Here is a 15397-nt window from a genome sequence, read left to right on the forward strand (position 1 = left end):
TTCAGAACACTTCCCAGCTCATAGGGGCGAATGCCTGACAAATTCTCTACCCCGTCCCTTCTTCATATGTGGCGTTGATTTCTAAACTCTCCATCATTCCTTCCAATATTTCCTTTCCCGACGTCTTCCGCTCGGAGTGAATAACCCCTTCAGACACAAAAGTCTTCGATATATGGGGGAAGATCATTGGTTCCCATTCGATTTCTCCCCCGCTCAATCGCGCTCTCCTTTTTTCTTGCTTCTTCTCAAGTTCTTTCTTTGTTTGTTTCATGTCCGGCTTAAACCCTAACCCAAAACGGTCTTGTTTGTCTTTCATCATTGGTACATTAATCCTTCCTTGGAGGTATCTCCCGAGTCCTCTTCCAGGTAGAGCCCCCTTTCCAACAGTTAACCGTAGTCCCATTCTTGTAGTCTCAGATAACCTGGGCATTGGAATCTTATTTCCTTCGATGATGAACGTCGCGTTCACAAACTCCAAATATTGGAAAGAGCACTCGATCGCTTTATCATTTGTCTCTAGATATGGGGCATCACTGGTTATTGCCGCGATGATGTCCTCTTCAGCATTGATTGTTACTAACCGACCTTCGGTCACTAATTTCAACTTTTGATGCAGCGATGAAGGGACTGCCCCCGCTGAGTGTATCCATGGCCTCCCCAATAGGCAATTACACGAAGGCTTAATGTCCATGACCAAGAAATATACCTCGTATGTGCTCGGCCCGATTAAGAGGGGTACTTCAATTCTCCCCATTACCCTCCTTTCCGTGCCATCAAATGCTCTCACTACACTTTGGCATGTCTTCATATGGGAATTATCCACTGGCAACCTACTCAGCGTAGATAGGGGTAGGACATTCAGTGCAGACCCATTGTCAATCAATACCCTCGGTAACGTGTATCCTTTACAACGAGTCGTGATGTGCAAAGCTTTAGTTGATCCTCGGCCCCTTGGTGGTACCTCATCGTCATTGAAGAATATGAAGTTGTCGGCACTTATATTGTTGACTAAGCGGTCTAGTTTGTTTACAGAGATATCGTTAGCAACATAAGTTTCATTCAGCACCTTCATCAATGCGCTGCGATGGGTTTCGGAACTTAAAAGTAAGGCCACTACCGATATACGCGCTGGCTGTTTGTGCAACTGTTCTACGACACCATATTCGCTGTGCTTTAGAAATTTTAAGAATTCCTTGGCTTCTTTGTCAGTCACTGATTCATTAACAGTTGGTTCAGGCCCCGCCGGCTTCTCTTTCTTTTGCTCAATTGCTAATAATTTTTCTTTAACCTGTTCAACTTTTGTACTTGGGGTATAACGTCTTCCGCTGTGCGTATACAAACCCTCGTCTTGAACTTCCTCTGATGCATTAATCGGGGTCTCCTCTCCCGGGAATGTCACATTGCAGCTATAGTTCTACGGTACCCTTTTGCTATCCTTGTAAGGGAAAGCAACGGGCTTATGGATCATGACCTTTGGTGCAACTTGTGCCCAGGCTTCATTCATTCTTGGATGTGATATGATAACCACTGGGTGGTTGGCTTTGTAAACACCCTTCATCGATCATTCTTCGGAGGCACACATATCTGTTTCTTTCGGGCTCCCGACATATTTGAAGAATTCCAGCTCCTTATTATCCATCAATCCTTGTAACAAAGCCCTGAATTTGCTGCATTTTTGAATCTCGTGATCCTCTTGATCATGGAACTCGCAATAATTCTCCGCTCCTCGAGGTCTGACCTCTGAATTCTGTGCTATCAACCCTCTTTCCACCATTTTCTTCCAAACTCCTCCAACGGGGTATTCACTTCTGCAATATTCATCTTAATTTCTTTCCCTGAACTCTCGATTATCGCATTTATTCCCTTATCCCCATGGTTAGGTAATGGATTCTCTGTATTAGATGCATCATCAAATTTCACAATCCCCATGTTGATGAGTCTCTCAACCAATTTTTTGAAAGTGGTACAGTTTTCTATCGAGTTTCCTGTGGCTCCCGCATGGTATTCGCATTTGGCATTTGCGTCATACCATTTGGGGTATGGAGGTTGCATTGGCTTCAGATAGAAAGGAGACACGACATGTGCATAAAATAAACTCTGGTATAACTCTTTGTACGTCATTGGAATGGGCGTAAATTGAAGTTTCTCCCTATTTTGTTTTGTGTTGGGCTCTTGTTTAGGTGGGCCCTGCTGTCCAGTAGTTGTCAACCTTGGTTGGCTTACGGTGATCGATTTCAAATATGAACTCACATTATTCACCTCGTGCTCTTTCTTTCTCGGCGCTGACCTCTTAGCGTTTTCCCCAGCCTCTATTTTCCCACATCTTATGACATTTTCTATCATTTCTCTAGACATTACTATGTCTGAAAAACTCTTGGTTGCGCTACCCAGCATGTGGTTAATAAAAGGTGCCTTCAGGGTATTGATGAAGAGCATAGTGGTTTCCTTTTCCAACAGAGGGGGTTGGACATGTATCGCCACTTCTCTCCATCGCTGGGCATACTGCCTAAAGCTCTCATTATGCTTTTTCTCCATATTCTGTAAAGTGATTCTATCAGGGGCTATGTCCGCCACATGACCGTACTGCTTCATGAAGGCTTGTGCTAAATCTTTCCATGAACTGATCTGGGCGCGACTTAGTTGGTTGTACCATCTAGAAGCGGCCCCAACCAGACTTTCTTGGAAGCAGTGAATTAATAGTTGGTCATTGTTGACATGGCCTGCCATTCGTCTGCAGAACATAGTGATGTGAGCTTCTGGACAGCTAGTCCCGTTGTATTTCTCAAATTCCGGAGTTTTGAACTTGGGAGGGAGTACTAGGTCTAGAACCAAACTTAATTCCTTAGCATCGATTCCACCACGATAGTCGGTGCTTTCCATTTCTTTAAATTTTTCTTCCAACCATCTACACCTTTCTTCAAGCTCTCTCGGGAGTTCTACCCTTGTCTTTTCTGCTTCTGTTACTTCATCAAGATTGAAGATCACAGGGTTGGTTGGGTTGTCCCTCGGATTAGAGCCCGAGCCGGCCTGATAATTCATTGATGCTGAAACACCGACCTAAAATGGTTGGGGCCTAATTATGACCGATGGCCTTCTTGGGTAAATGTTAGGTTGTGTCTGAACGTCCGTTGGGGCAAAACCCGGGGGTAGGTAGGATCTTCATTATCTTCTCTCGCATTTATCAAAGGGCTCTTCCCTTTTTCTAATCCGCCAGCCAATAGACGAGTTAATTAGTCCATCATGCTTTTCTAGGACTCCAACATATGGTCCCTCATATATTGCTGGATTTTGGCAAGCTGTTCTTGCATACGTGTTTGTAATTGATCTTGCATCTCTTTTTGCATTTGTTCCAATCTCTCTAACCTTTGATCCATATCTTTTATCCTTTTTCGTGTACCGTAAAGATGCCTAGTCGTTTGACCTTTGTCAGTTCCCAGGCTAACTGAAATAATTTCACCTAATTAGGGTTCTTTTAGGGAAAGTCTAATGCAAATAATGCAATGCAATGCAGATGCATGAAATGAATGCAAAAAAAAGGAAGGCATTGATTCTGAATTCAATTTCATTAGAACAACTTTTCTAGAAAACAAATTCCTTTACATAAAACGGACTACATATACAGCCTTTCTCTCATATTCCAAGTGAAGACACCTAACTTCCTCTTCATATCCGGATCTTATGGTCGAGTCTTGCAAATTTCCCAAGAGATGTCTATATTAACTCCTTTTTGCTTGATCCAGGCCGCGACTCATTGATCACTTATCCCTGCGATACTTGTTAGCTCCTTTAAGACGTAACGACTCTTGAATAATCTTTGTTGGCTTGCATCCTCAGGCAATGAAGCAAATTCTTGTATTTCTTCACGGACTATCAGCTTTCTTTCATTGTATTTACTTGGACCATATTTAGACAACCGTGTTATAATCCACTTTATCAAAAAATTCGTTTTCTTATGACAAACTGTTCTGTTTAGCAATCAAATATGAATCAACACCTCCTTCCTATGATGATGTAATGCAATGCAATTGTAAACAAAACAAAAACAAAACACGTTAGTACGGGATAAATAAATAACAAATAAAGCAATTTGGGTAACCCCTAGGGGTTCGAAATGGCTCTACCTAGGGTGGGCTCCTAGGTCTCTCTATATGTGGTTTGGTTCTAGAGTAAGGGTACCTGAACCAGTAGATTCCTCGATCCTCACCCACACTAGGTTCATATGGATCGAGTTTAGTTCAGGGGAATACATTTCCCTATGGCTGCACGGAGACGAAAATCTCACGAAGACATAGGTACGGATGTATCCCGAAAGCGATCTGCTATCCTGCACGGAGGTGAAAACCTCACGAAGGAATAGTTTCACACTCCCACTTAAAGGGTGTGACCACAACGGTCATGCAATGCAATGTGCGAGGATATATGCATAAAAACTTGAAGCGATTAAAGAAAATGGGAATAAAATGATGAAAAACGTACGGAAAGCGGGTGAAATACAATGAAAGGATCGTATATCAAAATCAAATTTTCAATTCTCGACAAAAAGACAAAAGTTAATCAACTTGTGGCTTGACTCTCTTATTTTGTCCCCAGTGGAGTCGCCAAGCTGTCGTAACTATTTTTTAAGGAAAATCGGGAATCGACTGGGATTTTGAAAATGAAAACAAAAAAAGGGAGTCGCCACTAATCTTTTTAGGTGTGATTAGATCACCTTGTAAAAGTGGTTGTTTTTAATAAATGGTTTGATTTATTTAAACAACGATTTTGGTCTACGCAAATCAAGAAAATAGGTTCGGGAGTTGGTTGCGCACGAGGAAGGATTAGTACCCTTGTAACGCCCAAAAATTGGTACCTAGTTGATTAATTAGTGTCTTAGTGTCGAAAATTGAAAACTTGAAAGACTTTGAAATATGATCCCTCTTTAAAAAATGCTCAGATGTTAAAGACCTTCTCATCTCAAAATATAAAATGTCACATCCAGTAAGTTAGGACACGACATCTTGAATTTTCGAGAACAAGCTTGCCTTTTATGAAATTTGTGGATTTTAATTTATAAAAAGGGTATTCGATTATTTAGAATAAACGAGAGAAATCGAAACCCAGTAAGTTAGGGCACGTTTTCTCGAATTCTCAAACACCGAATGTTGCCTTTATTTAAAACAAATTCTTATTTCGAGGTGTCAAAATATCATACCCGGTAAGTTAGGGCACAACACTTCGTGTCTCGGAGAATAAGTATTTTTTTAACTCATATTGATTAAAAAGAATATTCCGTTATTTAGGTAAGATGAGAAGAAGTCGAAACCCAATAAGTTAGGGCACGATTGTTTCGAATTACCAAATACGGAATATTACTTTTATGAAAGAAATTTTTTTAATGTATTGATTAAGAATATAGTGTGATTTATAGTAAAACACGAAAGCAAATTATGGTGCTAATACGCAATAATAAGTGCGACAGTGTTAATAACAATGATATGAGCAATTATAAGAAGATAAAAGCAATGTTTAGTAATATAAACAAATACATGAAGAAAATGCAATGGTCGAATGCATAAGTAAATAAAATAGAAATAAATAGAACATGGTAAAATGGAGCTGACAATGATAACTAACGATAATAATAATAACATGAATAATAATAGTATAATGTAAATATGAAGTAATGGGGAACATATATATGTAAAAAGCGTAGTACTAGACTAAAAAAAATATTTATTGAAAACAGTGATATATATACAATAGTAACTAAATAATAACAATACATAAATACATACATGCAAGTATTGAAATATATACGTAATAATAGAAATAATAATAAAAATATACGTGGTATTAAAATATATGTACATGATATAGTTTTAAGAATATGCACAACATGCATGGTATTAAAAATGGTATTAAAAAAACATAATACATACATATAAGTATTGATAAAAAAATGCTAATACTAATAATGGTCATAGTAATCACAATAAGGATGATAATAATAATATTAAAGTAAAGTAAACAAAAGTAATCCCGTATATCAATATATATATATACATGTAATGAAAATACACACTACTATATAATAATAATAATAATAGTGATAATAATAATAATAATAATATAGAAATACAAAGAGCAAATATAATAAAAATATTAAATAATGAAAAAGCAATGCTATATATAAAAATATATATATATACACGTGTATGTACATAAAAATATACACTAATATATAATAATAATAGTAATAATAATAATATTAAAAGCTATTAATAATACTATATAATATATATATATGTATAAGCATCAAATAAAATAATAATAATAGAACACTAATAAAAATATAATAATAACAATAATAAATGTAATAGCATGGCTAATATTAAAATTAGAATAGAATAATAAAAAAGGTAAAGAAAAGGGAAATTGAATTGAAAATAGAACTTTTGGGACAAATCCGAAATACATGAAAAAAGAGAGGATTAAATCGCATGCGCAATCAACCAGGAGGGACTAAAATGGGGAATAACCCCTTGTCTCAAAACACGCAGCTTCAAAAGGACCGAATTGGAGAAGAAATAAAAATTCTGGGCATAAATTAAAAGCCAAGAGAATGAAATTTAAAAGCAGAAGAATGCGGAAGGGCCGATCGCCCAATTAGACCATCAAAAGAAAACACGCGGATCCTCAGACGTCGGGTCGGCTCACATGCGGGTCAAACAAAACGATGCCGTTTTGGCGTTCAGACCCTAGGCACAAAAACGGTGCCGTTTTACCCTGTTATAAAAGCCAAGTTTTTTTTTAAAACATTTCATTTTCCTCATTCTTTTCCAGAAAAAGCTAAAAACTTTCCCCCAAATCCTCTCAAGCTTCTCCTCTCCGGTGGAGCCTCAATTGCCGGACCACCGTCGTCCGTCGTCGTGCGGTGGCCAGAATCCCAAAAGGTGTATTTTTCTCCTTTTTTTTATGTTTTTAATATATGTATGTAAGTGAGAAGAAAAAAAATGGCTCCGAAAACAAAATGAAAGTAAAGTAAAAATCACCTTAGATCTTGGTATTTTCGGTTCTCCGATTTCTGATATTGGGCTATTTCTTGCTTTTTGATGTTACTAGGGTTTCTATTTTTTGCTTATATGTTTGAAATCTAATATTGTTTTTATTTCACAAGTGCCGATCCTCTTTTCAATGGTTTTTGATTTGGCTTTTAAATAGCCATTACATTTCCTTTTTTTTTAATATCTGTCTATTCTTCTGTTGTTGCTGCAGGCAAACGGTGGTGGAGCAGAGGCCACTTGCGAGCGTCGGTGGTGGATGGGGTGGGGAGCATGTGCTGACGGCTAGGGTTTCCTTAACTTTTTCTTTTGTTGTGTGTGTGGGCATGGGTAAGTTTGGGGTTATTGGCTTAGTGAATTTAGGGGTTTTGGGCCCAAAATTGGGCTTGTACAATAATGATTCATATTAAAACTTGAACAATATTTAATTTTCAAAAGAAAAGATAAACCGATGAGGTTGTATCTCTTTTGAGTAAGTCAATGGTGAATAGATTGGAAAAAAAAATTGATTTACGATTGATGAGACTGGAGAAGAAATGGTTAATGAATTAAACATAAATTTGGTTGGTCATGGAATCACCATAAATATATAAATCAACTTTTTTTTCTTCAAAGTATCAATGATTAATGGTATTTGATCTGATTATATTTCAGAATAAAGGTGCCTTCAATCAAATGTCAAGCACATGAACACTCAATGTCTGTCCAACGCCAGTACAATCCAACAACCAACATATACTAAATTCGAAATACAATCAAAGAAGAATTAAAATACATGAACAGCTTGATTAATGAGTACATTTTTCCATAAATTTTTTAAGAAAAGAAACATTAAAAATTATATAATAAGAACACCGAGAAAATATTAACTTGTAAGGCAGATTAAGTTATCATCATCACCCAAAGCTAGCTGAAGCTGTAGGCTGTAGCAGCATCTGCAACAAGTGCATGGTATGATAGGTATTTATACACCCAATATTGTCTAAAACTGATTGTTGATCATCAATACTAGTGATATAAATACATGCACTATCTGTCAACTTAAATCTTGAATGAAAATATACCTCTATAAATGAAGCACATTAAGAAACTGATACACTGGCTTCGGCTTCATGTTTCTTGCCAGCAACAACATATAATATAGAATACGTTGGGGCTTGCATTGCCCCTCCAATTTATTACCCTTGCCTTGAAGCTCTGGATGGATCTTCCTTTTCAACATCCTCTTCATCATCTAAGTGACCAAGAAACATTTTGTTTTAATCAACTAAATTCTGCTTAAAAGAAATCATAAAAGTAAGGTTTTAAGACTCACCTGGTTTAGCATTTTGATGGGACGTGAATCCTTTCCAGCATGGGGAATGAATTTTTTGGCAAAAGAAGTCCCTTTTTTCGTAGGAAAAGAAGCCTTTTCGCAAGGATTTAACTCTAAATCAAGATGGGTGGGCTTGTTTTTCATGTCTGAGTCCTGGTAAAAGAGGTCTGCCAAGGTAGTTCTTCTTCTCAGCTTCTCAGAATGATCCTCAATGACTTCCAAGTTAAACTTGATTTCATTGTGAGTAGAATCCTCCAAAATGTCCTCCAAACTGTGGCCAAGCACCAGTGGGTTCACTTCATCGTAACTATTATTGTTGTCATCATCATCATCTTCATCATTGTTGTTAGAGAATCGTTCTTCTTCTTCTTCGTCGCCGTTGCTTTCAGGAGGTAAGTGGTCATTTAGCTCACCCAAGGATTTCAAAGGATCGAAACCGAATGTTCCAATTGTTAGAACGCCATATCGCCAACCATCCAGCAGGTCGAACAGTGCTACTTGTTCGAGTAAGGCTTTTGAATTTGTGTCAATTGCAATGGAATCAGTCTTCTTAACATTTCGAACCAGCCCATCTGCAGAAAATTGAAGTTTTCTCATCATCATACTATTAAAAAACAATGGAAATACTGTTTGAATGCCATATGAATTAAAAACAATACTGAAAGAGATCATATATATGCAGAGGAAACTTGTACAATGAAAATTTGTCGTCAGTCTTAAATATCTCAAAAGAATTTTGATTTAGTTATAAAAAGAAGTAGCGAAAAATGTTAAGAAATCAAACCTTTGAGAACGTTATGAGGGAACCTCTTGTGCAACCAGTTGAAGATCTATCAAAGAAATCATCATCAAACAAAAAAAATCTCAGAGGAAATCATTAAAGGGGAAAAGGACGTAACAAAATATGTGTATGTTGGTCTAATTACCTTCATTTTTCTCAGCCAATGTGGAGCGAATCTAGTGAGGGGTTGTAGAATATTGCTCCTGATGTAGGAGAGGTGAAGGAATTATAGTTGGCAAAAAGCAAGGGGGCATAGGTTAAGGAGTTAGGGTGCCATGTGGCAAAAAAGAAAGTAGGATAACGTGATGGCCCGTGCGTAAGATTGCACGATTTGCTCGGTTAAAATTTAAGCCTTTGATAAGAGCATCAACCTCTGCTTCAATTTATTGAATCTCACTATTTTATTTAAAAAATTATAAATTATCTATAATAGAAGGCATCCACCATGTCACTATCATGGATCTTACTGGCTTGATAGATTTTGGCAAAATTCTTTGTATGATGTGCGATATTACATCTCTCTGTTCAGCAATTCGTTTTTATATTTTAAATATGCTCGTAGCTTTTATCTTTATCATTGGTTAAACCATTAGTCTAGTGACAAAATTTGTCTACCCATGTGATAATTGCATATGGAAAAAAAAACTTTGATTTCTAAAAAAATATTATGTGCCTAAATCTTCTTAAATTCGTCCTACTATCCAAGAATCGATGAACAACATGCATGTTAATACTCGGTTGCCATGAACCTACACTTCAGCTACATTCTTAACAACCATAGCAACAACTTAACATTCTCTATCTTTCCTCAGTTGCTCCTTTAAGGCATTAGACGGAAAATACCCACACATACTTTATTCCAAAATTTGTTGCAACATTTTTAAAATGTTTAAACGTCAAAAATCTATCAAGAAAATATGAAAAAATTTGATTAACTCCCGTATTACATTTGTACTCAATCAAGTCTTTTTGTGTTTTTGTCATTGACTGTTGAAATAAATTGACAAATCAATTAGATAGTGACACATGGCAATTTTTGGTTTAATATAATATTTTCTCATAAAATATTAAAAAAACATAAAAAATCAGAAAAAATATAAAAATAAGATAAATATTTACAATATATTAAAATTGATATAAACTTATAAAATATTTATAAAATATAAAAATCTAACAAATTACAATAATTTTATAAAATTAATAAAACATATCTAAAATTTTATACAAACGTGTAAATTTTCTTAAAAACTTAAAAAAAACTTAAAAAATTATAAAAAATATTATAAAAATATTAAAATTGATATAAATTTATAAAAATTATAAAAAAATCTTAAAAATGTGAATCAAACTGAATTAGTTGGTCTAACCGATTAGATCAAAATTGACAAGACTGGTCAGGAGAAGGCCATTAGATCAATTTACCTGGAAACCGAGTGGTTGAATCGATCTTTTTAATTTTCTAATTTGTTTATTTTTATTGTTTTATTTAATTAAATTGGATGCATCGATCCAACTAGCAAACCAGTAGCCAGATCTGTTCAACCACCAGGTTCTAAAATCATTGGTCAGAATATTTTATACTGACATATCCTAATAGTTGAATAATGAAATTTTGATTTGATAGTATCTAATTGTACCAAAAATACTTTATATCATACAATACTTAGCAAACAATTTTCAACCGTTTAAGGTCCAAACTACAATAATGTACTTAAAAAATTGAAGATAATTTTAAAAAATAATTTACCACAATTATCGTTTTATTTAGGAAATATCAAGACCGTTTTATTTAGGAAATATCAAGACCATTTTATTTAACATAAAAATGACCCTAACAATCTAATGACTATTCCTATTATCCAACGGTTGGTGTAATGTTATGTATTTATTATGATTTTTAATAATTTTTATATTTTAATGAACTTTTATAAAATTTTAAATATATTTTATAATATTAATAAATTTTTATGATTTTTTATAATTGTTTATAATTTTTAAGTTTATATAAATTTTATTTTTTAATATTTAATAAATTTTATTTTTTATGATTTTTTTAAAGTTTTTAAGAATTTTTATATGTTTTATTAATTTTATATTTTTTCATAAGTTAATAGAATTTATAATTTTTTATATTTTTTATAATATTATAGGTTTTTTTATAATTTTATATCAATTTAAATATTTCTAATATTTGATAAAAAAAATTAAACTAGAAGTTGTCATGTTTCACCATCTAATTGGTCCGTCAAATTTATTTTAATGGTTAACATGGTCATTGAAGGAAATTGTTAACCAAGAGGATTAATTGATTTTTTTTGTTAACGGTAGGGGCTTAATTGGGTGCGAATTTAATGTAGGAGCTTAATTGATTTTTTTCTATTTTCTTAGGTTTTTTTTACATAAATGACTTTTTAAAATATGTAATATGTTTCGATATGTTTGTTTGGGTGTTACCAAATCTGAAAAACCATGTCTATTTGGTAAACTTCCAAGCATGAAAAGTTATGACTTTTCAAAAAGGCACTTATGTACTTATTGGTACATTATGTGTAGATGTCTGGTTTCAGTTGAATTATTTAATTCATTCCATCATAATTGTGAGTGAATTTTTTTTTCACTACAAAAGTATTCTTTCTTTATCATGAACTTGAGATATGTAATAATTAATTTTATTCAAAACTTTATATTAATAATAGCTAGCATTTGTATGTTATTCACGAGACATTATTTTGAGTATATTCACTACTAAATAATATATTAAGTCAAAGTTTGTAAATGATCATATAATAAGAAATCTCTTGGTTGATTTAAAATAACCATAAGCTAAATGAGATTTGTATATGATCATATTATAAATGTTGGAATAGAAATGATTTTGACTAGAAATGAAACAAGTCATATATAATATGAATGTGAAAATGTGAATGTGATAATCATATATTTGAAATCAGTTTCATATTGTGCATGTTTGTAATGGTGCATGAGACTTTTCCATATGGCTTGGAGATATATATAAAGTATTGAGATATAGTATTGTTTGAAATATATTTTGAAAGCAATGAATAAAAGATCTTGTGAGTATGAAAATTAACAATATGAAGTTATTTGACCCATTTAAGTGGTGGACATGGTTTTGATGATAATTACAAAATAATTAATAATGTCTATGATAAAAGGTGTGTAAATGTGATGTTATAGTCAAATGGTTGGATAGATGATTGTCCTCTAATATGACTATGTACTAAAATATTATATGAAATACTTTTGCATGCATTTGGTTTGATTAAGAAAGGGTATGTTATATTAACTATGAAAAGAAGTTATGAAAATAGCAAATATGTTGATTATGCACTTGAATAAATTATGTCTAGGTTCAAATGAATTCGGAAATCCATTTGTCTAGGTTGATTATGAACTTGCATTTTAAGTAATTTTTTTATTAATTTTTAAAATGTAAACTAACGTGACATTCTATGTCAGCGTATTTATCCATATAGCATGTTATACTATACATTGATAATGGCAGTAGGAATGATCGTAAATTAATAAGAAAGAAAAATAAGAACATGTAGATTTTACATGGAAAACCCTTATCAGGAAAAACCTTGTTATAATACAAGAGTATTAGCTACATGCAAGCCTTCCTCTACCTTACTCACCTTAATCGACAATAGGAGATCGCTACTATAGGCTGATTTTCTTTCTTGATCTTAGGGTTCCCTAAAAGGTAATCGAGGTTGATACGGGGCGTTGGGTTTTGGAGGATTAAGGTTTGGATTCCTATATTTGAAGTTCCTCTTGATTTTCTCCCCACCTAAGGTTAGGATAATCATGCCATCCCGGGTTATAGATGTTGGAGTAGGGGTTATATCCTCTATTCCCCACATAGTTAACCTCTATATGATTGCATTCATCATCGTGTCCTGTGTTATATTGGGTTAGATTTGCCTAGTTTTGGACTTGCGCCTTGGCCGAACTAATCTCTAATTGATTAAGCCTTTCGAGTACTTGTTGATACTTATCCTTGTTGCCAATAGTGTTCACCGTCGATTGTTTGGCTCGATATATGGGCCACTAAATCGGCCACATATAAGAGTTCATCGTCATGTCTCGATAAGTTGACAAGCCTCAATGTATGTCTTGGACATAAATGCTCCCGTGAATGCTCCATCGAGACTAGAATGTAAGTTTTCGTCAAGCCCATTGTAGAAGACTTGAAGTTGCAACCAATCTTGTAAACCATGGTCTAGACACTTGCGTAGCATTAGCTTAAAGCACTCCCATGCCTCATATAATGGCTTTCCTTTAAATTTCCAAAAATTCATGATATCCATATAAAGTTTCATGGTCTTGCTTAGGTGATACATGCACGGATGGGGTGAAAATTATTAAATTCCATTCACCAAAGCTGTCAATTTTCAAGTTTATAAAACCATCAAACTTGCAATGACTTTTTGGATGGGATCCAAAAATTTCTGGTTGAGATGTCTTTATGGCATTTGAAGATCTATCTCATAACTTCGAAATACACTTTGAATCACTCGATTTTGTGTTTGGGAACTCAAGTTGTGACCATTTTTGTAAAGACTGCGCGAGCAGAATTTCTGGACGATATTATTATGAAAATTACGAGTTTCGGGCTTTTAATTCGAGTTTAATTCAGATTGGGTTTGATTTTTAGGCTCAATATTTATTATATATGAGCCCGATACTGTATTTATTAGGTTTTATTATTTATTTACCCCGAATTTTGGATATTGTTTAAGTATTTTAAATTGTTTAGGAGTTTTATGTTTCTTAGTCAAAAAGAAAATTTAGATTAAAACTAGTTCTTGTTTAGATTTATTAGAGTTTCAACATACTTTAGAGTTTTAATTCGGATGTATTTAGCTATCCTATATAAAGGCTTCTTCATTGTTCATTAAGGACACAATTTCTTTTCATTAATAAAGTTTTCAACTCCGGGAGTTAGTTTCTTTGTGCAAGACTTCTTTATTATGATTGTTAAAAGTAGTTTTCTTCTCGATTTTCTTCAATGAGTCATGGGAATCCATTCTTCACCCTTCAATCTGCAAATGATTATTTCTTAGAGAGTTGATTAGAGTCATTAATTGAGTTTATTGGGATTTATATCTCAAAGGGTTCAATGGGATGTTTATCCTTCTATCCATCAAATCCATCGGTTTACTCGTTCTATCTTCCAGTTTTAAATTTTGTATATTTATTTATTATCTTAAATATTTATTCTTAGTTCCCAAATTTCTTCTTTAGTGTTTTGTTTTCTATAGTTTCTAGATTTTTTTATTTCTTCTTTCAGGTCACATCCAAATCTTTCTTTTTCGAGTCGAACAACTTGAATTCAATCCTTTTTTCGCTTCATTTGCTTCAATTTTTTTATTATTTGATATCAGATTTGGGTGTTTTAGGTGTTCTTTGTATTCTTATAAATTGATTTCCAGCAAACAACTTAAACCAATTTTTTTTACCCAGAAAGTTTTTCAGAAAAAAATATTTTTCAATGGGTAAATGTTTTCCAAATGATCTAAAATTTTACATACTGATTCTTGGCACTCTTTTAGAACATAAAAAAAATTTCGAAAAGTGAAAAAATAAAAAAAATACAAATAAAAAGAAAAATAAAAAATATTCTGTGGTTTGAATTTTTTACCAAAATTTTTCAGATTAAATCTATACTATTTGAGGAGACTCCGGTTTAAATTTCGTGATTTTTGAAAATCGGGAAAACCTCGAACGAAAAAATACAAGTTGTTTTCTATTGTTTTGGGTTTTCGATTGGGTAGCTTATTTTCTTTGATTCTAGCATTAGGGTTTCTTTTGTTTTAACTTTTCTTATTTTATTATGCATTCTAACACATTTTTGTTTTTTGTGTTAAAAGGTATGAAAAGACTTGCCTCTCATTTCTCTGAGCAACTTACTTCCTTGGGAGTTGAGTTTTTTTTTAGCTTCTTAGAGCCTTAGGTCAAATTTAATAGAGTGATCCCATATCTTTTTGAATATTATTGAGTTTGATTACTCTTTAAAAGTTACAAGCGTGAAAATCTTAACTTTTTTTTCTCTTAAAGTTTATTTTTTTATTGCGAGTGTATAACAGTGAGGTTTAATTTTCTTTGGTTAATTTTTAGTTGTTTTTTATTTCAACCTCTAATAATGGTAAGTACACGTAGTAAGGACGAAAAACATGATCCATCCATGGTAACCATGGACCAAGTTATAACACTGTTCAACAAACTACGGATAGA

General features: G+C 33.6%; 1 protein-coding gene across 1 annotated transcript; it reads right to left on the reverse strand.

Annotated features, from left to right (window-relative positions):
* Nucleotides 1-7661: 7661 nt before the first annotated feature.
* On the reverse strand, nt 7662-9487 carry LOC107919007 (protein TILLER ANGLE CONTROL 1). The gene is made up of 5 exons (XM_016848551.2): nt 9282-9487; nt 9140-9185; nt 8356-8927; nt 8105-8274; nt 7662-7975 (listed from the first exon to the last, which is right to left on the reverse strand). Exons 1-4 carry the CDS (start codon nt 9285-9287, stop codon nt 8107-8109), a joined length of 792 nt encoding a protein of 263 aa, XP_016704040.1. The 5' UTR covers nt 9288-9487; the 3' UTR covers nt 7662-7975; nt 8105-8106.
* Nucleotides 9488-15397: the final 5910 nt, after the last annotated feature.

The sequence above is a fragment of the Gossypium hirsutum genome, chromosome A08 (assembly GCF_007990345.1).
Source record: "Gossypium hirsutum isolate 1008001.06 chromosome A08, Gossypium_hirsutum_v2.1, whole genome shotgun sequence".
NCBI classification, from domain to species: Eukaryota; Viridiplantae; Streptophyta; class Magnoliopsida; order Malvales; family Malvaceae; genus Gossypium; species Gossypium hirsutum.